This window comes from Cygnus atratus, chromosome 2 (genome assembly GCF_013377495.2).
Source record: "Cygnus atratus isolate AKBS03 ecotype Queensland, Australia chromosome 2, CAtr_DNAZoo_HiC_assembly, whole genome shotgun sequence".
NCBI lineage: Eukaryota > Metazoa > Chordata > Aves > Anseriformes > Anatidae > Cygnus > Cygnus atratus.
Window position 1 is genome coordinate 15,203,106 of NC_066363.1, and position 26,962 is coordinate 15,230,067.

The 26,962-nt window shown below is 43.2% G+C and overlaps 1 protein-coding gene across 1 annotated transcript in view; it reads left to right on the plus strand.

Moving 5' to 3' along the window:
- Positions 1–1,400: 1,400 nt before the first annotated feature.
- NRP1 (neuropilin 1) overlaps positions 1,401–26,962 on the plus strand; it is a 111,889-nt gene continuing 86,327 nt past the window's right edge. The window contains 3 exon segments of the mRNA XM_035545500.2: positions 1,401–1,552; positions 1,751–2,226; positions 5,416–5,590. Coding sequence (XP_035401393.1) covers positions 2,160–2,226; positions 5,416–5,590 — 242 coding nt within the window. The 5' untranslated portion in view covers positions 1,401–1,552; positions 1,751–2,159.

The following is a 26,962-nucleotide window of genomic DNA, read 5'->3' on the forward strand; positions in this document are numbered from 1 at the left end:
GAGTGTGGAAGGCTTAGACTTGGGGCAGGAGACAAAGGGATGGAGGAGGCTGAATCTGCGTACGATTTCTGAACACAGATGTAACACATTTGTAGTTAATCTGTGTGGCTGCAGACTTACAGCTATGTTTGAAAATTATTTCAAACATGGTTACATCTTCAGAGCAGACAGAGACTTACTGCTGTGGCTGCACTGGGGGGGGTGACCCTGCCCCAGCAAAGCCCGGCTTTTTTCCCTCTGCATCCTTCAGAAATCCTCCTTGCAGAGCAGGTCCTCTAACAGGCCCTTTTCCTGACGAAGCGTTAACAGTTTTCCTCGGCTGTGCACCAGTAACAATTGTTTTCAGACTCTGCTGTGGGAGATGAGAGTGGCTGACATCCACTGCTGGCCACAGGTCATTTTCCTAGTGTAGACCCATCTTTGGGGACCATTTAACACCGTGTTTCAGTTTTCAGCCCTCAAGCTCTTCATCTATCTCCTACCCCAGTGACTGGATTGCCTCCACGCAGCGGGAGCTCAAAGCGTTCCACATAAAAGAAGCGGTCAGGCTCAGCTAAGTAATAACTCCCGGGGTGCAGGGGCAGCCTGTAAGGCAGGGCAATGGGGCACGGGAGGGACAGGCCCCATTGCTGGTGAGCACCAGACCAAGCAGGCAAAGCAGCGGGATTCAGAGCTCGCTGGTGCCGGCTTGGAGGGATTGCTCAGAAGACAAGACCTCCCTGATGGAGATTTCATGCTACGTAGCCTCCCTGGGGAGCAGGGGGACCCCGGCCACTCCTCAGCTCCTGGGGGAGATGGACAGGCTGGGCGACAACGGGGATGGGAAGGAGGTTGGGAGGCAGGGAGTGCGGGAAGGTCCCACCCCGGAGATGCAGGTGGGTCCGGGTGAGCCCACGACCCGGGGCTCCCCCCAGGGGAGGCATCCCCACAGCTCAGCCCCACCAGCACAGCCAGCACCCCGCGGCATGGCAGGGCATGGCGGTGCCCCACGGGGGGACAGCGGGGGCTCGGGGGGGACACGCGTGGGTCTGGGGGGGGAGAAAGAAGGCAGGGGGTGAGGGACGGCGCGCCACGGAGGGGAGTGCAGAGAGGGGAGGTGAGGGGAGGTGTGCGGAGGGGCACGGCTCGGCACGGCTGCGAGGAGCCACGCAGGAGCCAACGGGGCGCAGGTGGGTGCCCCCGGCCGGCTCGGCGCTACCTGCCGGGGCGGGGAGGCCGCTCCTCTCCCCCCCCTTTATCCCCTCCGCGCCCCCCGCTTCGGCTGGGTGCCAGGGCTGGGGCTGTGCCCTGTTTGTTCGGCGGCTCTTCCGCGCTGCCGATGTCTTGGGGGGCTGAGGAGGAGAAGGAGGAGGAGGAGGAGGAGGAGGGCGGGGAGGGGGAGGGGACTGGGGCTTGGGAGTCGGCGGCTCCTCGGCCTCTCTTATTGCCGCTGAGTTGCGCTCCTCTTCCTCAGGCTGCGAGCAGGAGCCGCCCGGCCGCTTCCCCCTTCCCCGGCCGGCCGGGACTCCCCGCGGCAGCGCCGCGCCCGCCCGCTCGCTCCCCACCGGGGCAGGTGAGTGCGGGGCCGGCCCCAGACCCAGCCCCCGGGCACCACCGGGCACCTCCGGGCACCACCGGGCACCGCCGACCCCTGGGGAGCCGCGGCGGCGCCGCAGCGGGGAGCGGGGCAGGCGGGGGGGCCGCACTTTGCCAAACTCCGGCGCCCGTCCCCGCTCACCGCCGCTCTCCTCTCCTTCTCTCCCCTCCGCAGAGCACTCCCCGGAGCCCGCCCCGAGGTGCCAGCAGCAGCCGCCGGGATTTTTGTCTGTCTTGTTTGTGTGTTTTTTTTTTTCCTTTTTTTTTTTTTTTTTTTCCCCTCGCTTTCATTTGGCTTTGTAGTCTCGCTGGGAATGGCAGGGGCAGCGGCGCCTGGAGAAGGAACAAGTGTGGGGAAAGGGAGAGGGAGCCGGAGCTGAATGACAGGATGCGGGCGACTTGAGGCACGGAAAGAGAAGCCAGCCTCCCTCTGCCCCGGGGACTGCTCTTGCGGACCGTGCTTTCTGCTCCTCGCTCCGGCCGAAGGATTTAAGACCTAGGAAGAGTTGTGTGTGGAGGGCTTTTTTTTTTTTTTATTGTTATTGTTATTATCATTCATCCTCTCCCTGCTCTCGGAAGGGAAAATGGATTGGGGACTTCTCCTGCACTGCGCAGCCCTCACCTTCACCCTCGCCAGGGCTCTGCGAAGCGGTAAGTGCCACGGGGGGGGATGTCGGGTCTCAGCCTGGGGAACCGAGGGCTGGCGACGGGGCCCGGCGGTCCCAGGGCCGGCCCCGACCCGCGCCCGGTAGCAGGGAACTTTGTGCCCGAGGACCGAACCGGCGGAGTCCGAGCCCCGGTGCCCCCCGGCCGGGCACGGTCGTCGACTTTATTTTCCGCTCTTTGGGGTCGTTTTATCAAGCAGGGTGCTCGTTCTCGCAGGCTCAGGACAGCCAATTACCTTCATAGTGGTTCCTCCCATAGGCAATTAAATAAGTCTCGCCTCCGATATCTGAGAGATAATGAGCATTTAGAAAGGAAGGCTCTTTCTTCCCCCTTTCTTTTTTTTTCCAAAACGTAGTATTTCAGAGTACCGTGCATGTTACTAGGTGTATGTATACCTGCGGGCAGCCCTCAGAGAGCCCTCTCGCCTACCCCTTTGCGAAGTCTGCAGTTTACGTGCAACTTGCACGGTGCCAAGAGAGAAGCTGAGCCTCTCTGTGAAGGCTCAAGACTCTCCTTTCAGAGAGAAATCCCGTAACACATGACCGATGTAGCTTAGTTTACTATCAGGCAGCCCTCGAAAATACAACTAATTAAAAGCACCGCGCTCCTCCTTGCCCGCACAATGCCCGGGCACCGTGAATCTTTTACTGCATGATGCATTTTTAAAGACGGTCTAATTGTAGGACTGCTTGATGTTTAGGTCTCGCACACGAAACAGTTTGTGTGAGTTTTCCTTTCCCGGCAGATGCTGTGCAATTATTATTAACTAATTATCAAATATTTACTTTTGCCTGACTGGGTTTTCAATCAAAGTAATTAAAAGAAGAGAGCACCCTCCACTTAGGCTGGTATATTGTTTTAATAAGAGACCACAAGTGGAGTGTCATGTAAGAGAGAGTATTAAAATTGCGTGTTTTATGATGGAAGTTAATCTCTTTCCCAATATGTTTTGAGGAGGCTGCTTAATTTAATCAGGACGAGCTGCCTCCCCCAGTGCCGTGGCACAGGAGCGAAGGCATCAGAGGCGTGCGCCAAGCCAGGCACGGGGATGCTCCGGGAGCGCTTCACTCACCCCAGGCAGGTGGGGGGCACGGGCAGCCACCCCCTGGTCGTACATCAGCCAGGAGTGCCCCAAGCCCTGCACCCTATGAGGAGTGAGAGGGGGCATCCTGCGCTCCTGTTGCTCATTTCTTCCCTTTAGAAGATGGGGAGTGGGGCAGGGTGCTGGGCAGAAGCCTCCAGTATGAGCAGTTAATGTGGTGGCCCTGCTGGTGTCATCAAGGCCATCAGCCTCCTCCGTAACCTCCCAGACCCACTGATGCCACCTTCACCTACGTCCAGCACTAGTGTCTGCTAAATTAATTCATTAACCTTATTTAGAGCTAATGGTCCAAAGTCATTAGAAACTGCTCTTCTTAATCAAGTGTGAGAGAGATTGCACAGAGCCAGGGAGTCTAGCAGACCGCATTATCTTATTACACTGTCACTTTCCCAGAAGTCGCAGATTAAGGAGCGCTGGTGGTAGCGAGTCCACCTCAGTGTCCTCTGAAGTGACTCTGTCAAGTGACTAGAAGCAGCACTGCTTTATTTCAGGCATTTAACAGATGCCAGACTCTGCCATGTTGTTTGCAGGGCTGGAGTGGGCTTAATGAGACAGGATCACTTTCCGAGTGTGCTTACACAGGGAGGAAAAGGCAAGATTCCCTGAGAGCCCCAGACAGCGGATTAGCAAGATCAGCAGTGACAGCTTTTGAGCTTTGAGCTGCAGCGCCTTTTGTTTTGGTCACAGGAAAACAGTCTGTTTTGCAAAGGCAAAGCAGAAATAAATAATAAGATAGCCATTCCCAGCAACATGCTTAGCAATATCTGATTATGGACCACACAGCTGAGTACGTATCATCTCCTTCCCTCTTAATTTACAGCAAATAATATCTATAAAGTGTGTAGGTTTATGCATTTTTGATGTATACTTCTTCATTCATTTCCATTTGACCTGGTTTTCCTACAATAAAATCCCTTACATTTATAAATTCATGCTGAGAGCAAAGAATGCCATTTTGCTTTCACAGGGAGGGTATTAGATATAGCATTGCAGTCCCTATGTATCATTTTGGGGATGTAGTGATGTATAGGCTCACTTATGAGTGCAGACAGTCTTCCTCTCTGTAATTTACTGTCATATTTATTGCTCAAAAGTAAACAAATAGTGTGTGGGGAAAGTTTTTCCTCCCCAAAGATTTGTATGTAGAAAACCATAGTAGTAAAGAAGTGAAAACACAAATCTGCACTGGACAGTGAAGCAAGCAACCACATAGATTGGGTTTCTTGCCTCCTTATATTTTTCACACAAGCCTTAAAATGCAACCTTGACAACACTGGCCAAAGGACCAAGGTGCAGCATGCCACATGTCAGAGTTACACTCAGTGATTTTGAAAACTTTGGCAACTATTTTGTTATTAGAAATAAACCTTTGTTGTTGTTGGGGGGAGGGAGGGAGGAACAGAGGGAAGAGGAAAGGATGTTGTTCTGCTCCATTACTTTGATGCAGTCTCCAAGCATGAACAAACTTCCTTGAAGGAATAAATAGTGGATGATTTCTGCTTCACTAAAACCACTTTGTTCTCTGCTAGCCTGGGTTTGAAGAGCACAGATAGTTTCGAACTGCCTAGATTTATGGACTGATAAAACAACGGGAGGGTCTGCTGCAAGCGAGCAGGGATCCACCAAGACAATCCCAGTGGTCAGTGACACAGACCAGGCTTCTCACGGAGCCGGACAGGGGGTCAAATGGCAGCCTTTTAGCTTCCCCACCCCCAGCTTCCCTTAAAACTTCATACTTAAGCAGATTATAGTTGGGGGGATAATTGAGGCTCTGACACCCTTCTGAGGCAGCACTAGCACTGCTGCGAGGAGGCAAGGATTGAACGCTGTATGGGGCGGTGTTTCCTCAGGGGAGCTTTTAGAAGTTGAGGAGTGGGGGATCTTCTGCTCCTTGCTGGTGGGTTCTGCCGGTGGGTTTACGGGTGGGCAAGCAGTGTCAGGCCCTTGTCCTTCAGAAAATGCAGCCTTCCCGTAAGCGTGTGGTAAAAGTTTGCTTGAAGAAGGCTGCCGTGCCGGGTGATTGCCGGGGGGCAACCACAAAAAAAGCCAAATCTGTTTCATTCCCACTGCAGACAAATGCGGCGACACCATCAAAATATTAAACCCCGGGTACCTCACCTCTCCGGGCTACCCCCAGTCCTACCACCCCAGCCAGAAGTGCGAGTGGCTGATCCAGGCCCCGGAGCCCTACCAGAGGATCATGATCAACTTCAACCCCCACTTCGACCTGGAGGACCGCGACTGCAAGTAAGTGCGGGCGCCGCGCTCCGGAGCGCCACGGCGCCACCTGCCGGCCTTCGAGGGGCAACTCCGGCCTCCCCCGGCCTCCACGGGGCTCCCCCGACTTCCAAGGGGCTCCTCCGGCCTCCAAGAGGCTCCACGGGGCTTGCCCCGCCGCCGGCTGCAGCCTCCCTGCTGCCGGAGCCTCCCTGCGGAGCCTCCTCCGTGGGGCGAGGGGAGGCTGAAGGGAGGCTCGGCAACTTTTGCTCCGGGGGATACGGATATGGGTTGGATTTCGGCCTCCCCGGGGTGGGGAGAGGCAGGATGTTGAGGTCGCGGGTTGCGCTTTTTGCCACGCCAAGCACCGTTCGTTTTCCTGCTTGCTTTTTTTTTTTTTTTTTTTTTGAACGAGGCTCTGAAGTGTTAAAGAGCGGTTCTATGTCGTTTTGCGTCCCCACGGCTACTGGCAGCCTGTGGCAGAAACGGGCACCTTGTAATTTGCCAGCTCTGCTTAAGGCAGAATTAGTCTGGAATTTACTCTCACCCATTAAGATGCAGTGGACTGCAGGTCCATAGATGTATTTCCCTCTTTCTCCCCTTTTCTCCCCTTGCTGCTGATTTATAGCCAGTAGCTCTTCTTTTCCCTCCTCCTGCTCTTCTGTAGTGCTCTGAGAGGAGGAAGGGGAAAAAACAAGGCTCCTGTGCTCCTCTGTGCTTGTATTCCCACTGACCATCTATTTCCAAGAGTGGGAAGGGGAGTAAGAGCCTCCCAGAACACTGTTCTCCACTTTTCCCCAGGTCTTTGACTGGAAACCACATAGTTTGCACAAGACAACACATGGTCAGATCACTCCCCTCTTTAATACACCCTCTAAATTCAGCCTACTTATTTCATGAAGAAAATATTTTAATGACTCACTGTTTAAAAATTTGAGTATCATGGGTTTTCAATCCCCTTCTGATAACTGCGAGACTCATTGTTTATTAATGCTACCAGCTAAGATTTTCTCTGCATGTCAGAGAGAGATTAAACTCAGTTGCCATTGGTGCTTGACATTTCATGTGCGTATTCAGTATTTTACAGGCTCTGGTACTGTACAGTGGTGCTTAGCATCATCAGGAGTGGTAGTAACAGACTGTGAGGTTAGAGTGTTGGACTTAGAGAGGGACTGTACTCAAGCACTTAATTTTTATCATGCAAGCCTTTGTTCATAATGTTTAATAAATAGATTACTTAGATCATAATTATTGATTTCTCTTAAAATGAAGTTCTTTAATGATGCAGTGTGGTGGTGCTTAGCTGCTTTGTTGTTGTTTTTTATAATCTCTTATATATCAGCATTTCAGTACCACAGTCAAGTGATAATGCAGGAAAACCCTGTGCTCATAAAACTAAACTGACTCTTTGTTAAAATGAATTTTTATTGTGGTGTTGGAGCTGCGGCTCATATTCACACCATATGTTCACACGCTCACTTCCCGTTCTTTAATTTTTAATTTGCTGTACTCAGGCAATGATTCACTTCCCCATGCCTTCTTGATACAGATTTACTTTCTTTCTGTGGGACAGTGCTAATGCTTAAAAATGTCTGCGTGTGTCTCTCTCTCTTTGTCTTTTAGACAGAGATTAGGAAATTAAATCAAACATATTTCAGTGTCAGCCCCTTTTTGTTCCTTGCTAGAATACATGTTTTTCCAATGCTATAAAACCAACATGGTCTTTGACAGCAGTAAAGTGGTGTACAGCATACAATTATTTAAGGAACAAGTAATCTTTGTGGCATAGTGTTGTGCTAAACAGTGCCAGATTGAGCTGAACTGGGTCCAGGGAAGAGATTGACTCCCTCCCTTCATCGCTCCCTTCTCAATATTCATTGTCCACTCTCCCCCTTGCATTATTTCTTCCTCTGAAAGGGGGCCCAGTGCAGTAATGAGATGGTAGTGGGTGGAAGGAAGTCTCTAAACAGGGTTGTTTGCATTGTCTTTGCAGTATGTGATGGTGATGACTTTACCGTCATTTGGTCTATGCTGAAATGCTAATCTTCTAGGGTATGATAAATTACTCAGCTGCTACTTCACTTATATTTAAAATTGCTCTTTTTAACTTGAGAGGGATTGTGTTTGTGCCAAGAACCTTAGGACCAGAATAATAGAAAATGATTTCAGCAACAGAAATTTGTCAACAAGCTCTGTGGTTTCAAATTTCACTGTCTACTTACAAAATTCACATTCCTCATACCAAATATTGCGTACAAATGGAGAATAATGCAATAAAACCTATCACAAGATTTTTTGGTTTTGCAGCTAAGTACATTTTGGTTTCCTAATATTCTTCATTTATTATCAACTCAGTGTGCAATCTAGAAATGTGCAATTTAGGTTACACACTAGCTTATTGAAAGGTTTATCACTGGAAATTAATAAGCACTTAAATATGAAATGCAGATAGAAAATGAGAGATAGGGGAATTCATGTCTGGGAACAAAAAATGCCCCATACAATTAAAGTGGACTAGAAGAGAAGATTAGCTTTCTGGCCCAGCTCCCAAAATCCTCTTTATAATGCTGTTCATTGCATCTCATACCTTGGTTAGAGTTGGAAATAACTTTAATAAGAAGAACCCCTGAGCCCAAGGGGGGAAACAGTATGACTTTGGAAAGGTTACCATCTTCTTCTGTAGTGTCAACAAGAAAATCAGGAGGCCTTGCCTAACTTTTGTAAATATCACTGTATATAGAGGGCTAGGCATATTGAAATGTAAAACTGGTGAAAGGTTGATTCTCTGAGGAGAATCAAAAGAAGCAAATCTAAGTGTTAGATGTACTGAAGCTGTTTGCAGTGAGTCTCTTTGTATGTTAGGGTCTGGGATTCATTTTAAAAATGTGTCCTTGATTTACCTACTTACTATGCTGTGCTTTAGTGGATAAGTATTTCTCAAATGACTCCTAATAAAATTCATATATGTATGATTTTCTGATGATCATTTGAGTTGTTTCAAGCAAACATGGTGAAAAATCCTGTTTTTCTGGAGACAGTCCAAAGGACTCAACTTTCACAGTTTTGAAGAATAAAGATATGCAAATTATTAAAAATATGTTCACACAAGCTATGTTCATCTAACAAAAAATCTTCTAGTCAGAACTACTGAAACAGCATAATGGAAATACTGGGTCTCAACAGGAAGCATACAATCATGTCAACCACAGATTGTTATCAAGAATATTAATACATAATGAAAAAATACACAGTCTCTTTTTAACTTTTAACTTTAATGAATGTTATGCCTCCTCTTCAGGAGGCAAAGAAACAGAAATTATGGTTTACTTTAAGGGAAAACCAGTTTCTGTTTGCTGTTTTGCCTTTTTTCAAGCAAGCTCCGATAACATCCATGCATTTGTTTTAGTCAGGAACACGGTAAAAATCAATAGAAGAGACAAAACATATGGCGACATATTAGTTAAAATGCTGCAATGTTTGTTGCATGTGGTAAATGCTTTTCAGCACTCAGTGCAAGCTGTACAAGTCTCGTGTTGCTGAAGTATCCTACTGTGTAAATGTAGCCATCTTGAATCCAGTAAAACTTTATACCTAGAAAATAAACAAGAATGTCACTGATACAGTACTTTGAATTTATGAAACTTTTCCGGTTTCCCAGCAATGCACACTATCAGCATGATAATTTATAATGGTTTGTGACAAATGTTGCTGAGCAAAGAGGTGTGTGGTTACATTCAGATCAGATGTCATTATCTAGGGAGCAATAAAAATTTCACAGACACTAGGTTAAAAACATTAAGAAAATGAATGTGAAGCTTTAGAAGAAAAGGGCTTAAGAAAGGTGGAGGGCTGTGTAGAGAAAGCCCAAAAGTGGTTTTCTTACTGACAAATTATTGACTTTGTTGCCAGACTTGACTGTATTGTTTTACAAGGTTTTCATAGACATACCACACAGCACAATTGTTTTATTGGCCATCATTTATAGATGTATAGAATAAATATCATCCTTACGCGACAATTATAGAGTATATACACAATGCTGTCAAATCAATTTGGGTGGAAAATTTGGCCCATTTTGGGAACATTTCAGTCATAGGAGAGATGTCATAGGTAATTATTCTTTATATTGTGTTTACCAAGGATTAGTTACACCAATGAGATTAGGGCTGTATAGAAATTGCCGTCAGTTATAAAATGCAGAGCAAAAAAATACCTATGTTTGTTTATATAGAAGAAAGCAGTTCCTCCAGACCCTTGAGTCTGGAAAAAAGCATGGCTAGCCAGACATACTGAGTGCAACTGTAGCCCCGCAGAACTTCTGTAGCCCTTAATGATGTTAGAAATTCATCCATCTTTTGTATTTCTAAATAATGTCAATGGATTTATGCTGTAAATCTGTAGGCATAACAAACTGAGGCTGGTAAAATAAACAGGAGCAAGGCAAGCCATGGCTCAGCCTTTCTTTAGTTTCTGCAAAGTTTAAGCTTTCATTTACTTTTGTCTAAATCCTGGTTCCCATTCCTCCACACGGCGAAGGCTGCTTTCTGCAGACTTCATGGTTTGTATTTCTCTTGTGCAGAGGCAGTTTGAGCCCCAGGTGGCACTGAGCTGCTGTGGCAATGCAGCGATGTCCTACGAGACCTGTGCGCGAAGGGCACAGCTGGGCTGCCGTCAAGCCTCAAGTGTCAGAAGGATCCTTTGAACTACTAAGGGCTGCACACGTTATAGCTGCTTTCTGACTGCCTGGAGCTGTGCCTGGAGCTTGGCTCAGGGCTTTCCAGCCCTGAATTGCTCCCAAAAACTGTTCAAAGGTCATCTCAGGAGTAATGCAAGGTCTGGACCCCACACTGTCTTGTTATCGTTGAAAGCAGTGGGAATTTTGTCTTCCACTTTCGCAGAGCTGTATCCCATTCTTCTTTCTGGCTGTGAAGAAAGGTGGAACACTGGCTCTGTAAGACTTTTATAACTGCATCAGTCATGCTGATGTCAAATGACAATCAGAGTTTCCCAATTTGTTCTCCTCAGCTGCTGTTGAGCTTGGTAGGCAGTGAGGTGACTGCAGTGAGCTGACAACACCAGCTAAGCAGCAGAGACAGCAAAGGAGCAGATTACTTTGGGCCTGTGAGAGACAGGAACAATATTTGACCATGGTTGAGCACAGTAGAGAAGCCTGAATGAGTTAAGGCCTCTGAGCTTTCAACCAGAAATACAACTTTAACAGCCTGGCCCTGCTCCTCTGGGCATCAGGGCTGGACTTTTAGCCATTTGCCTCAGGACAAGGTACTTAAGAAAGGTGTGAATGTCCCCTCATCATCTGCTGAGGGCAGCTGGAGTAATGCCCATGTCCATGTGTGTCTTTTGATTTGAATGAGCTAAATCACCCATCCCACATACCTTGAGCCACCCCACCAAGCACCTCACCACAGGAGGCTGGCATATGCCTGCCTCCCTGTCGAAGCCAGGCTCGATGTTGCCATGAGAGGGATGTGGAGCTCAGCACTCACCTGCTGGAAAGGCTGCACCAGGGCCGAAGGGGTGGCTTCTCCAGACCCTTTTCTGTATCAGAAACCTCTCCTTCAATAGGAACACCTAGCTGCTTGGGGCTACTAAGAGATTATTTGGGATTACTGAGGGGATGGAGGTGCTCATCCTTCATTCTGGTCCCCACAACAAGAAAAAAAGCATTTCTGGTGGAGTTTAGGGTGAGAGTTGCTGCAGTGGACTTGAGGGACATATAATATCTCATGTTTCTGGGTGCAGTCCTAGAGCATTTCTCTATTTCATTTAAAGTACATACATGAAAGGCTTTCTCAGGTAGTGAGCTGTTGGTGACCACCACTATGTGATACTCTCTGGAAGGCTGTGGTAAATGGTGCCAAGGAAAAGAGTTAGGCTAGAGCGTGCTCAGGATCAGGGAAGCAAATAAAACCTGTTGCAGTAGAGTCAGAGTATGTTATTGCTTACACGTGTGTGCACATGGATAATACTTTTCCTTAACTTAAAGGTTCTGAATCATAGTATTTGGTCTTTGCTACAGGATTCAGTGTGTATTTCCATACATGTATCAGACACAAGTATCTAAAAATAGTTCTGCTATTTTATTGTGCCTTTGATACCAAATAGGAGTTGAAAGAAGTTGGAAATTAAATTGTTTTTCTGATTACACAGTATAATAAATAGATTCTTTTGTTGTTTATCTAAGCAGCTAGCTCTTGTGAGTCTCTATCGTTAACCTGGCTAACAATTCTTTCTTTTAGAGTGGTGGCTTGGGTTTGAGTTTTCTCAGGAAAAGTTTTTAGGGGAACCACGTCCAAACTACCTGGTCATAGCTAGACATCTCTGTTTGTATGTGTTAGGGATGGAGAAGCTGGATGCAGAGCCTGTTTTTGCACTCGGTGGACATGGGTACATGCCTGGCACTGTAGAGCCTTGATTTGGGTCCCTGTATGTAGCACAGTGCAATTATAACAACAGTTTTATGCAGGTGTTTATATTAATCCGGACAGTTAAGTGAACTCTGGGGAAAACTCTATCTTGATGTGCTACAACCAGATGCCCTTCAGACAGGAAAAAATCTAAGGGTCAGATATGGATTCCCATGAGCCTCATCCTTCAGCCTTTCTGCAGACACAGAAACAAATTCAGAACAGAGGACTGAGTCCTTTCTAAACTGAAACCCAGAATCATTGGCATTAACACCATGAAACACTCAACATGCTTCCAGTCAACCCCACCCCACTCTCATCTTCACTCCCCTCCCCCGTGCTAATCTAATTAAAACAAAAATCTACGTGTTGCTGAAAATTAGTTTCTTAATTATAGTTTATTACAAGCTATAACATTGATAATTATGATATAGAGAGAGCTGATGTAAAACCAAATTCAATTATTTTCTTTTGTAGTATTTCCAAAGAATGAAATTATGTCTGAAAACAGGATACACATGCACTCACATGTATATGTCTAGACTTATGTGTCATACAGAACAACTTGGATACAGACGTATATGTTACGTGCACATCTCTTAAGATTGTGCATACATACATACATTTATACATATAGTATAGATTTGTTAGTTTATTAGAAGTTCCTAAAGTAAATCTACTAATTAAAGCGCTAATACCCATCTTAAGGCTGATAATTAGGTATAAAGAGAAAAGGAGACAGGATTAGTGTTCAGATCATGTTCCAAATGCCTCTTAATTGGGTGTTTGTAATCAATCCTGATTGCAAGAGGCAGTGGTTTGGCAGTATAAAGAATGAAAAAGGCTTAGCCCTACTATTTTCCTGTTAGTTGACTTGGCCGTAATATTTAGGTCAGGATCCACTGTCAAACAGGGTAATTTTGTCAGCATTAGCAATCCTCATAAAATATATAAAAAACTTTTCTAAAGATATTTTCTTTCAAGCTAAAAACTCTCAATCTAAAGAGTTATTTTTATCCCGAATCTTAAAAGTGTTTTCAAAGTGAACCACAGAAAAGATTTTGTTCTCCTGGCCTCCATCCACCACTGACTTCTGAAATCAGGTCTGAGTTCACTGTGGGTCTTTCATTGCATTGACCTTGGCACTTTTCTCACCAAGCCACAGTTTTCCATCACAAAACCACACAGTTTGGTATAATGATTATTTCTTTATCCCAAGTAACCAAACAATTTTTTAAACAGGGTGACAGATTTCCCTCTTGCGTTGTGGGAAGCAAGCACCTGGCCATTTCCAAATAGAGTTTTAATGAACTTCCTGAAGGAGATTTGAGAGTGGTTTAATAAGTCACCTGCCAACTTTCTGGGAGCACAGGTCATTTTCTTTTTTCTGTACGAATTCACAAAAATGTGAGAATAACCCCCCTTCCCAAGTCCTAAACTTCCACAGAGGAAATTGATTTTCATGGGCAATATCAAAGGTTTTTAAAATTGTAACCTCAAAAAATAAAATTTCTGATCATTTCTCACACATAAGGTACTTGGAAACTGTGAGCCACAAAGCTGGTTGTGAACTGTGTGATCATAATACATTTAAACAGAAAATGATTGTCCTTATTTAGACTTATCTTGCATGTTAATAACATTACAAGTATTTTACGTAATGCTATAAAATGAAGAATTTAGATGGCTCAAAAGGACCATTGAGAAAATATATGCATATATGGAAGAGACACCCACTTGACGTGGTGATTTCTTCCAGAGGAAACTATGCACATCCCAGAAGTACAATAACCAGCTGTTGTACAGGAGAAACAGGGGCACTTGTCTGCTGCCTTCCACGCTGATGTGGAGCTGCAGTGGCCCCATGCCTCCCCTAAATACATATGTCTCACACTGAATGGGAGCCTGGGACAATCCCTTCCTTACGTTCCCACCAGCTCGAGCTCCACTGCACATTTGCCCTGTGGGCTGCCCCCATGTGCAGACACAGCCCATCAGGGCTGTGGGGCGGGAGGGCGGTTGAAGCACCCCACTGCAGCTGGGAGCACCCACACTGCCCACAGAGCTCAGCCCTACACTGGGGCTGCTCCCCACTGCTTTTCATATGGGAAAAGAAGATACAGATATTCTTTTTTTTTTTTTTTTTTAATATACTCCTTCTTCAATTGGAAGCTAGGCACCTAGGGAAAATTGAGAGGTCTGTTCACACGCACGTGATTGTTCTGCCTCAAGCTTTGAGAAATGCTCCCTCAGCCAAATTCCAGATTTTTCCTCATCATGTTCACATAAACAGTCCCACCGAAGTCAATTAAAACAACAGACTCACTTGTGCAGGGCTAGCAGTGCTTGAAAGCTAGGACATACATTTGTGGCACTATACAAATTAGTAGTCACTTTTGTAACAATGGATTTCAGGTGCTTGCAGAGAAATTTACTGTACAGTAGAAAACTCAGCTTCTATCTTTATTGTCCCCTCAATTCATAAATCACCATATGTAACTTATAATTTGTGCTCCAGAATCTGAGCTCATAAAAGTGAAGGTTTGGGACAAATTGCTAAGTGCATTGGTAAGAATTGAAGTTTGTCTCAGTGTAGAATCTTGTGCCAATCTGTCATTAAGCCAGGCAACTTCTGCCGACTCTCGTCTGATGTATTCATCTGTAACAAGGGAAGCAGATCAGCAATTTAGAAAAGCTTTAGCTTGATCACCATGCAGAAATGTAGACTGTGCTGCCTATTTCCATAGCGATCACTCAACTTTGCCAGATGCAAAATGGGAGGCTTACATCTCCCATGCTAAAAACCCTTCTTATAGGAAATGCTAGTCTGTTGCTCCATTTGAGTAGCTTTAGTTAAGTCTGGAAAAATATGCAAAGGTGGCTCTTAAATAAAAGCTTTCTTTTTCTTTTTCTTTTTTTTTTTCTTCTGTTTCATAGCCATCTCCATAATCTGTTTTGGAGACAGAGGCATAAGATGTTTTAGCATGGAAAGCATATGTTCTGATCGCTGAGCGTTTTTTTTTTTGTTGTTGTTTGTTTGTTTTTTTTGACATTCCCACAAAACCCCTGAGACTTGTGTCACAATTCTATAAACTTTATCTATTTGTATATTCCTATTTGGGCTCAAATCCAAAACTTCCTTACATATATTTATAGCAGAAAATTTAGGTTCATCTCTGTGTATTTCAGATGGCAAACAGTTAAAGCAGGTACATATTTTAACCACTCTATATAGTCTAACATCATTCTATTGCATTTCAAAAATCTTTTTGTTTGTTTCTTTTGTTTTGTTTTTTATACATAGCATATGTACTATATAATGTAGGTGTATACAACAGATGCAGGACCACAGGGAGCTGGGGAGCAAGTGAAGACTGTTCCGCTGATGCCCAATAGTCTTGCACCTGCTAGCATCTCAAACATAAAATACCACAAACATATCGTATTATGTTCCTTACTGGTTTCCATTTTCATTTATGCTCCACAGCTATAGTAGATGATGGCCTTCAGACAGTATAATAGTCTTCTTTATCTCATCTCTCTGACATCATTTTCAAGTTCCTTATTACTCTTGAACAGTGTAGCTAATAGTGCCCAAATTGCTTCTCGTTCTTCCCATCATAGCATGTCATTATTCAAGAAACCAGTGCTCTTCAGCCTTTCCCACACAAATAGCTCTCCCCCAAACTAAACTTAAACTTACTACCAAGAGCCAGTCTCAAATTTCCCAGGCAATCAGCGTACCCCTGTTGCCTAATACATTTTTACTTTCTAAGTTTTTACATATATATATGTATATTTTATTAACAATACTTGTGTGCTCCTTGAGACTTGAATCTTTGTCTTCTAAAGCCTAGTCTTCATGCACTGATTTTTGTACTGGTTTAATGACTTCAATTAGGGATTTGTTTGTGTATAGTTAAAACAATTCAGCACACACAGGGGGATACGTTTATTCTAGTATAAAGATGCCTTATGTCAGTACATTTGCAGAAATAAACCTTACTAGTGTCAGCAGTTTGTAGCAGGGGCTGTACTGCTTTATCCATAATGGTTTCTAAACTGGTATAGCTAAAGTGGCTGTAAAAACAGTGTATAGACTGGTACATAACTCTTGCAGAGATTTTTGTGTACTGTAATAGCTAATTTTGTGAGCAAATTTAATAAGATTCCCCTGCTGCTTGCAAGTTTTGGATTGCAATATATATATATACGTACATATTTATATGTACTTATTGGGGTACTTACCGACAAGTAGATTTTTTCCCAGCTTTTACTCTTTGAACGCTATGTCAGGCTAAGTGTCTAAGCTAAGCAGTTCCTCTGCGTACTGTAACTTATTCTTTCCAGGAAGGTTTTTTTTTAACTTGCCTCACTAGGCAGCTAGATAAATTACTGTGGTGTGACCTTCAAGCACCTCGCTCACTCCATGGAAATCATCCATATGCACACTCTCACCGCGTGATATTCCATATGACGTGCAATGTAGTTTATCCCTTTTTTAGTTATTCCTCCCCCCACCCCCAAGGCTGCAAACTGAAAACACATTCATAGGTGTAACCACAGCTCAGCTGATGCTCTGAAATCAAATTCTGAGTGCTCTGAAAATAAACATTTGATCACCGGGTAACTTTTGCATGTCCCCATATGCTCAGCATAGAAAGGAAAATATATCCTTCCTTGCCACATCTCAGCTTCGGCTATTTCTCATCTGAAAGATTTCAGATTATTTAAATTTATATATCTAAGGAAAGGAAGCTTGTTTTCATGGTCCACAATCTTAATTTGTCCAAAGAACACTCCACTGAAGTTAGTGGATCTACAGAGATTTATGTCAGCTGAGCGAGAGCTGACTGTACACTTTAACAGCACCCTAGAAATTTTCAGAAGACCAGCATTGTAGCTCAAACTGTATTAACTTAGAGTGAAGTCAAAGTTCTGCCATTCAGCAAGATCAGACCTCAATACTTGTGGAGAATGGGTAGGAACTTCTTAAAAGAAGGTAGAATATAGACCAAAGTCCTCTTTCTCATGTTTTCAAATATATTGAGGGTACATTTATTGATGTTTGTGAAGTCCCTAGAGACTTCTGGGTGGAAGTGTAGTGCAGTGTAATAGTTATTTGCCATTGTTTTGCATTTCTTAATCTTCTAGCTGTTAATTTATTTTTTTTAAACAATATACTGCTGTATAAAAATGCATGTGGCAATCTATCGACTTTCAGAGAGAAGTGTTATCCAAACAAAAATGAAGAATAGGACTCGTGCTCACAAGAGACATATTATCCGTGATGAGAAGAATCTATAACAGACACAGCACTAACTCAAAACTGAACACCAAATAGCATCCAAATGCAAGCAATTTCCAGTGTGTGCATATTGCCAGTACGAAACCAGGCCATTCTGAAAGCGCGGCGGCCCCCGAGGAGCCGTGAACCACACAGCAGCAGCGCTAATGGCTGTCTTCTCATGTGCAGCGAGGGAAAGCAGCACTTTAGAGCCGCCTTGGGCAGCTTTTAAGTTATTCATTCTTAACTTACTTCTATAAAGCTGTTATTGGGTGGAAGCAGATGACAGAAAGATTTGGGGCCTGCTCTGTCTGCAGCAGGGGAGACTTCTCCCTTGCACATAGGATAAAATTCTGGCCTTCTTTAAGTCAGCAGCAAAATTTCTCCCCACCTGTGTGAGACTGGGTTCTCACTTGAACTGAATAAAATGATTTTAGGCTCCAGAAAACCCTTTTTTGAAGAACATTTTTCTGGTGCCAGTATATCTTGTAAACCTTTTCTGACTTTGGACGTTATTTTCTTTCTAGCACACAGTGCACGTAGGGGAGCAAAGAGGCCCATGAGTTTTCAAATGCATTTGTACTGCTAGAGCAATAATGAAATACAAAAAATACCCCATTTTCTCTTGCACATTTAATTCATGGAGTATGGTGCAGGTTCTACCCGTTTTCCTAACCTGTTTTCAGAACAATTAGGGCTGCTTTGTGATTTGCTTGATCCCCCGATGCCTAGTCCTTCCCCATCTCCTCTCTGTGGGTGATTTACTCTCCTGACTAAAACACAGTGGTTTTCTTTCTTAATATCATCCTCTCCAAGTTTTGGATATCATGTCAGGTCTCAAACTATTGTGAAACTTTATAAAACTCCTTGAATCTCAAAAAAGACTGAGGATTTCTTTTTTATTTTAGTATATTTTTGGTGATTTTCCCCGTGATAATAATAGCCAGAAAATTCCTTCATCTTAAATGAGAAATTTGCCAATACCATGATATAAGCAGCTGATGCTTTAAAACCTGCCATCAAATTTCATGACACTGGTGATAAAAATCATGAGAGCTGGCAATGCTGTGTTCTTGTTACAGTCCCAGCTTTCTGATGCTGCTTCTTTCCTCAGCCACAGCCCTGAATCTTCTATCACTCAAGTGATAGATTTTTAGAAAAAAAATAAATAATCAAAAGGAAAATAAAATATTAACTTCCATTGATTTCACTGCTTGTCTATGTTTCTTCACCTCTCACTGCATGACCAAAACTTACAGAAAACAGAATTCATCCTAGGAAAAAAAAAAAAATCCCACTTAGTCTACCACCCTTATCTCTGAGTATATATATATGTAATAATATTAGGCATCCTACAATTATGGAAGTAAAATTTTTGTTTGACTTCAAAATGAATTTACAGAGATGAGGAGAAAAAAATAAAAATAAAGGCCAATAAGCACAAGGACATGACTTTTGGCTAAGGAAGGCACAGATCTGTAAATTACTGGCATATTTTGGGCAAAGCTCATACTGGCTGCTGCAGGGTTCTTGCACTTTCCCACTGCTCTTACCTGGCAAGTGTACCGGAGATAGTAACTAAGTGGACTGACAGAAAAAAAAAAAAAAAGAAAAAAAAAAACACTTTCTTATTCCATTTTCTTTTATGCATTGCACAAGCTTATGTTTTCAGGTGATTGCTCTTTTTCAAGTATTATACACACACAAAATGTGCAAAACAGCAAATATTAAGGGTCCCATCATCACCCTAACTATGCCATTTTTACGTTGGCATGTTTCAGGTGAAGACAATAAAGTTGTGACTGATGGCTTTGTATTTCCCTCACGGGCTGGATCCTTTCCTGCTGCAGTTACGTTAACTGCAGTGGGGCTGCTCTGATGTGCACCAGCTGAGAAGCAGCCATATAGTTCTAAACTCAGGGGCTGTTCTGAGGACAAAACTAATTTTCAAAACATTTTTATGAAGTCAAGGAAATCTTAATGCCTTTATTCTGTTATAACTCTAAAATAATAATCCCAAACTGACCTGGGAGCTATTACTCGGTGAGCACTGGCCCCTTGGAAGGTTTCAACTTGTCAAGTTTATCCATTTTTTGAATGCACAGAGGAAGTCATTAAGGCACATCAGGCTGCTGATTGCTATTAAACTCTGCAGAGAATTCTGTGTAAAAATCAATGCCATAACAGGGCTACAAGAATCTAGGAGTCAGGAAAAGCACTTCTTTACCCTCTGGAGCTCAGAAATGGATTAATAGATTTCATGAAACCTCAGAAAAAATATCGCCTTTGAGCTAGGGGCCACATGTAAACCTCCGTGACAAAATAATACAGCTCAGAAAGCTCCAAGCACGTGAAAATGGGATTATAAAAGAATTGTCACTCCCGTGGCCTCAGCTGTATGTGCTGGAGAAATCTCACACATCTGCACATGTACCCATGCACATGCTCATTTATTGTATCCCAAGGAACACCTTTTTTGCTGTATCTACACTAAGGAACTTGGAGAGAAAAATTCTGTCTAGTAAAGCATGATCTTACATAGTTCTTGCCAGAAGAGTACTGAAGAATTTTCCAGACAAATTCAGTCCCAAAAACAGTGAAACTGTATCTTAGATGGCTGGTGGGTTCTGCTTGTGTGGGAACAGCACTGAAAAATGCAACACAGCTTACTACTAGTTGAAAACATTTAACAATATTTTTTTTTCCATGGGAAGAAGTAGTTTAAATCCTATTAGGAAGCATTATTGTAAACATGTAATATATAAACAGGCAAAGTCCTTTGGCTCCAAAGCCAATTGCCATGTAATGGCTTAAATTCAAACCGTCCAGTTCTCTTCCCCCAGAAAGAGAAGTGGCAGCATTCATTTCAATTTTTGGCTTGAATTTCTTTCGATTTTTGATGAGAAAATGTTGAAACATCTTTTTTATTTGATTATTTTTCTTTGATTCTTAGATGAAAATATAATTTCACTGAGTTGTAATTAATTTGCTTCATTCCATCATAGGATCATTTGGGTTGGAAGGGACCTCAGGAAATCATCTCATCCAACTTCCTACTCAAAGGAATTGCATTTTATATGTACAAAGGCTAAAATGAAGTAATCCATATAAACGAAGTGCTTCCATAAAAACAAAAGAAGACCTTTTCATTCTGAATTAGGATGCTTAAGACCCTTTATTTCATGTCATATCCCAGCCTTTTTGCCCAAGTCAGTACTAGTTTCTCACTAGCTCTCCTTATTCATATTAAAACCTTAGATTTCATGTTTTTAATTAAAAAAAAAAAAAGTCCTCTTGTTTTTCAATTTTAAAACACATGAAAATGTCAAGTACCTCCTGGCCATCCCAGGAGGAGAGCTGAGGGGTAAGGCCACAAGCCTGTCCCTGCCTGAGTGGGCCTTGTTCCACCGTCTCAGCTAAACCCAGAAAATGCCTTTTTAAAGAGCCCAAGGATGAGCTATCTAGCATCAGGGCTTGGGGCAGGCAGGATGCAGGGCCAAAACTGCCAGCTTTGGTCCAGAGGGAGGTAACCTTTGCCCAAAGCTCATGAAGGTTGCAGATGTCCAAGAGCTTGCCCACAGTCCTGGGGAGCTGCTGCTGTGCATCTCCCTGAGTCCATGGCAAGAGCACGAGATTGTGGATGCAGCCAGTGTCAGCAACCCCACCCAGAGTATCCAGGCCCAAGACTAAGGTCTGGAGAAAAGGATCAAAAATAGGCTTTCTGCTAAGGGCTGGATCAAGCGCACGCAATGAAAAAGCTCTTAATAAGTGAGTTGTTAAAGCCTGTTTTAGTGTGTATGGTCTGGAGCGGCTACAGTGAGGGGGCAGATTGCAGCTCAGCATCGAGGATGGAGGCTCCTACACTCTCATTATAGCAGGGAAAAATCCACTCTTCTTGCATGGATAATTTGGAAGTTATGAATCAGCCTGTTGTTTTTATTTCAGTGGAGTACAGACAAGAGTTGTGTAAAATGAGGCTGCTGCCTGTCTGTCAGGCAGCTGTAGTTTTTTACCCTGCAGCCTCTTTTAATGCGCATTCTTGGCAAATTCTGAAGAGAAGCAGTCACAACTGTGCGCTCAGACATTCGAGCAGATCTCATACCCTTGTCATTGAGCTGAGGACTTCACTCGTGCATCGCCCTGTGTTTGATGCAGCCATTAAGCATCCTGACCCAGTAACCAGAAAACTGATTTGGTGTCTAAATCAAAAGGCACTTTAAAAATATGTTCTTGAATCATCTGGTTTTGAACAGAGGTTAATATTTTCTTGCAGTATATCTACTTTTCCCAGGTGTTAAATAGATCATTCGCTATCTGCTGGTTCTTAGTTGTTTTTTTAAAGTACGTGTTAAAGGCTATTTCAGCCTAACTCTACAGGGTTTTAGGGCATAAGAGATAGTTATCTGCAGAAAAAAAATGCCCTTCTCTCAAATAATTAGCAATTATCTGTAAAAACAGGAGTAAAAAAAAAAAAAAAAAAAAAAACTTCTGAATTTACTACGGTTAAAATAATTTTAAAAAAAGTAAAAAAAGTAAAAAAAAAAAAAACTTTTCATCTTTAGCTTTTTTCATCTCACCCTTCCTCCCCCTTTCTCAGCACCCTCCCCTTTTCCCCTCACATTTTCTGAGCAGGCTTTGCCAAAGGAAACGCTGATGAAAGTAACTTTCAGTGGCTGAGCAGTTCCCTCCGTCACCTCCTCCCTGTCCACCCCCTAGATTGCAACAGACATCTGCCTTTGTGCACACCATGTCAGAGTCCAGCAGAGACATTTTATGTTCATTGTTTCTCCAAAATAAATAAAAGCAGCGCAGACGATGCGAACTGGCTGTAGACATCCCATTGCTAATAATGGAGCTATGTTGGTAATTGCTAATAATGATGCAGTGTTTCAGCATGGGAACGCTGTTCTATCTGTAATGTGGATCTGGCCTGAATAAAGTGACACAGATGGTAACATTATTGCATATTTCTTTGTAGTGGAAGTTGACATTTTACTGTGGTGGAAAAAAAAAGTCTATTCCTATATTTCTCTCTAGTTATTTCTTTAATATTAGCATTACTGGCATACTTGATCCATGAACTGTGTCAGTGGCACCTAAGGAACTTGCAGAGGAGCCTGCAAAGAGAGGAGAAGCAATTGTTTCCACTTAGGGAAGAGCTTAGATGCTGTTTGACAGAACGGTATTCAAGTCCCTTGGCAGGGATGACCCATTCTGATCACACGCAACAGCCCAACAACAAACGGCCAATTTGCAGTAAATCAGACTTCAAACATCTCCATAGCTGCTATCTGCAAGACGGATCCTGGAGTCCTCTCTCATCGAGAAGAGCTCCCACATGTGCACCGGGAGTGTTTCCTTGCATTTTGCAGGCTGCAAACAGCAGGGACATGTGCTCTGCTGGCTGGCTCCTGGCTTCAGCTGCCTTTAATGCGCACTAAGTACGTGCTCCTCTGGGAACGCCCGGCATTCTCCGTGCTTACGTGCCCAAGCCCTTCAGCACCCTAGTGAGCCAAAACCAGTGGAAGGGCATGCAGCTACTTTGGCCTGACTGCAGCACGTTTCCTTTGAAAGGTGTTTGTAAAGCTGTGGCAGCATGTCAAAGATAAGAGAGGCAGGAATTGGTTGTATTTGCCAAGTGTCTGCCTTTGTTGGCTCTGGCCACAAGAGCAGCTACCCTCACTTTTGAACTCTCCAAACTTGCTGTGTGTTCACCCACAAAAATCACTAAGCTCACTCAGAGCATGAGTGTCGGAGCCAGAGTCGTCCTTCCTGCAAGATTAGGTCACAGCATTAGATCAAAGCCCTAATATGCCATTTTACACCATGCGGATGCAACTACCAGCCAAGTTTCAAGTCCCCAGCACAGGTGTCTACTAGCTGCACTGTGTACACATGAAAGTAAGGGCCAGAAGCCAAAATTATGAGCTAAATTCATCTTTGTTCCCTGGCATTACACCTTTCTCATCCACACTGATAACTTCATCTCCAATTTAAATTCCAGAAGATTTGCAGGTCATTGCTAGCGTCTAAAACTTTGCTGTTTGCCTTTCCCAATGCTGCAATCTTTTGCAATTTTCCCTCTTCCTCTGGCAATTCAAAACTGAGCTTACTAATGCTGTCTAAAAAGAAACAGTTGTGAAAGAACAATCTACAAAAGAAGCTTCTTGCTGGCAAAAGAAGTGCTGCACAATATTAATTACTGTGTGGAGGGAACATGTAGCAGAAAGCAGTGTTAGCATGTGTGTAGGAAATAAACAGTATATTTGCTGCAGAGTGGCCATGCAGCTGGAAGTGCAAGGCATGAGCCAGAGTGACAAGCAAGTGCTACTTAGAAATGATTATGAGTAAAATAGTGACAAAATGCAGAGAGTATCCTTCATCTCATTAATTTACACTCCTAAAAGCTAGGTGTCTCCTCTAACCTGGATACTTGGGCTTCTCTTCTGATTTATGGGAGGGGAAATACTTCCAGCAAAAATACTTTCCATCCTAAGGCTGATCAACAGGCTAAATCATTCTTTATAGGTGCCTCTATCTCTCTCCCCAGACTACCAAGGGATAACTAGCTCAGAGCACCTCCCTGACTTTTAGATAACTACTGTAAGGTGAAATAAATTCCTCCTGAAGTCCTCAGAAATAGCTGCCTGAAGTGGGCTGGAAAGGTGGCAGACTGAGATAGCTGCAGCCATTTCATTTCTGTCGTGGTGGGCACGGAGCTGGCTGCCAGGGCTGGTACAGTATTACCCATGTCAGCGAGGCAAAAAATTTTGCAGAGGTTTGGAAATAGTTCACCACGTGACAGGCTTAATGCACAAGTGCTACAGTCAGGTTACCAGTAAAAATGAAAACAGAAAATGAGCACAGGAACTTTATGTTCTGTTTATTTAGCAGTAAAAATTTTCTTCAAGAACTGAAACTCCTGTTTTAATATATATCACTTGTTGATGTGCTTACAGTGTAAAAGCGCGCTTGCTGGGACAGTGCTACATGCAGCTTCTGAGATGAGGCTTGCCACTGTACTTGGCTCAAAACTGTCCTGAATCCCCCCGGGGCAAGCTGACAACCTGTGCTCGCTGGTCTGTGGCATTCAGAGTCGCTCCTGCAGAGCACGTGCACCACAGGAGCACACTGGTTGGCAGTGAGGGATCTTCTGTAGCAAAGAAGAAATTTGACAGGACATAAGAATGTGAAGTAGAAGGGAATGGAAAGAAAATACCAGAGTATAGGAGCGGCATACAACATAGACCGCCTAACTCAGCAAACACATTTCATTCACTTGAGCTTCCTCAGCCTTCCCTCAGTGCATCCTCAGCTCTGTTTAACATATGCTTAAACCATGCTTAATTTAATGTGGCCAACAGGTGCTTACAATTAGGCACGTGCTTAGTAACGTGACTGAATTAAGGTCCAAATATTCCTGCTTCAGCACATGAACAAGACTGTTTCTATTAAGAAAGAGCATTGCATGCTAGGGCTTGTAATTGCTGTAGACCACACCGTGTGGAAGATGAGGCACTACAAAATGCTTCTAATTCAGAAGACTGTTCACATGCATCCATTTAGGTCTGAGCTTGAAACTTTTTCCTAATCAGGGTCAAAGTAATGACCCTGTCTTAGACCACGTTCCAAGATCAAGAAGCCCAAATCCTGAAGTTGCTATTGCTGCAAAACACCAAAAGACTTGAAAGATGCAGGTCAGACGCAGGTCGTAGACTCCTGGCAAATTGTCAGGGCAGCCTCCTCAAGTTTCAGATGTTTTGCTAAATTATAATAAGTAGTTGTGTACTTTAGAAGTCAGGAAAAATAGAGGACACTAAATTGTCACTTACAGACTGATTTGTTGTCTCTCTACCTTGCATAGTTAAAATAGGGTGGGTAAAATTAAGCAGCAATAGGGTAAGCAGCAATGATGCCAGCATTTTATTTTGCTGAGGATTTAGCAAAGCCAAGGATGCAATGCTAATCTAGAGTTGTTTCTCTTTTTCCTTAAATAATATTTTTATTGAGCAAGAAGCGGATGTCAGAGTGGCCTTTTGATCAGCTAAAAAAAAAAAACAGTGTCTCTAAGGGAATCTTTCGTGTTTATTGTATGTTGCTGCATTTGAAAAATGCTGGCCTACAGTAGAAATAGACTCCTTAGCATACAAGAAGTAGGACAAAACAGGATGAGGCCGAAATGGGAACTGTATATCACAGGAACTCAGAAAGGCAGGAAGTAACAAAAGAAGTTGAAATTCTTGATTAAAAGTATAATTGTACCAGCTTGTGCAAGAGGATAATGACTTTAAAATGTCAGCCTTTGTGCCTGTTCATAATGATAAAGCTATTAGACCATATGTACTGTTCTTAATTCCATTTCTCATGGCAAGTCATTTAGGATCTGCATCTATTCTGTCCACTAAAATCTAAAGTATTTCTTAAGCAGTATATTCAAACAGTAGATTAAAAGCAGTGCTAGCTAGAGTAGTGCCAGCCAGGGCTGCTACACAGTGGTTTAGAACATGTCAGAAATTCTGTTGTAAGCCCCTATTTTTAGGGATTTAAATTTGAGCTATAAAATTCAATCCCAAAATGAAAGTCCGCCAAAGAGTGAATATTTAAACCTAAATTCTTAAAAGAAAAATACGTCATTTTTGTATTTTAGAAGTTCTATATGTAAAAAGGAAGGCCTTAAAATACTTTCTGCAGATCTGTAACTGAAAAATGGGTCTATTTCAAAAATCAGCGCAATAAGGAATGAATTCTTAAAGCAATCAATGGCTTCTTTATTTCAGAACATAAGTTGTAACTAACAAGTTACCCTGCTTTAAAGCTGCTGCACAGTTGAATTTGGTCCATCTCTGTGTAGCTATTGGAAGAAAAGAAAAGAAAAAAAAAGGAAAAAAATAGCATTTACTTTCAATGGTTATTAGATCAAATGCTAACTTCTTCATCAGGAAGTTAGATCCTGGAAGAAGAACTAAGAGCTCAATTTTGCGACCACAATACTTAGCAAAATAGTCACTTTTAGTGTCAGTAGAATTGCCTTCAAAGATAGGAAGACAAATGTTGTGCTGGTGTCCCTCAGAGTGCTTTTGCCTTTCCCAGCATTTCTGTCAGAGTGTCAGGGCTTCTGATCCCCAGACGTGGGTTGTGGTGCTTCCAGACTGAAGCTGGTAATAGCATGTTTTGTAATTATAGGCACATGCCAACAGAAAAGCTATAGAATAAAGCATCATTACCAGATGGTTCAATGTTTCGGGAGTTGGGGAAAGATGTTAGCAGAGAATTCTGCAGCAGCTTCCTCAAACCCTACCCAGCAGGTGATATTTATGGACTATTTACAAGATTTTCGCATATGGCATGCTAAAGAAGTTTGTAACTTTTATACTCTCTCATCCAGTTTATTTATTTCACAAAAATCCCACTCCAAAGGTCAGCTATGTTTGGTCTGTCTCAACAACTCCAGGCCTAGGGAAAAATACTGAATGTAATCTCAGCATGGTGTAGTTAAACAAATGTGTTTTTAAACATAGTAGAGATGTGTCTTTTTGTGTCTTGTTCTCATACATCTTAGGCCCTGTGTCTCTTAGCTCTAGCCATCATTTAAATGAGAGGACTGTTTAGCACCTCTTTCACATTCAAATGATATATTTGTGTTCTTTTGTGTAGAAATGTCTGTATATTTTCAACACTGTTCAATTCATG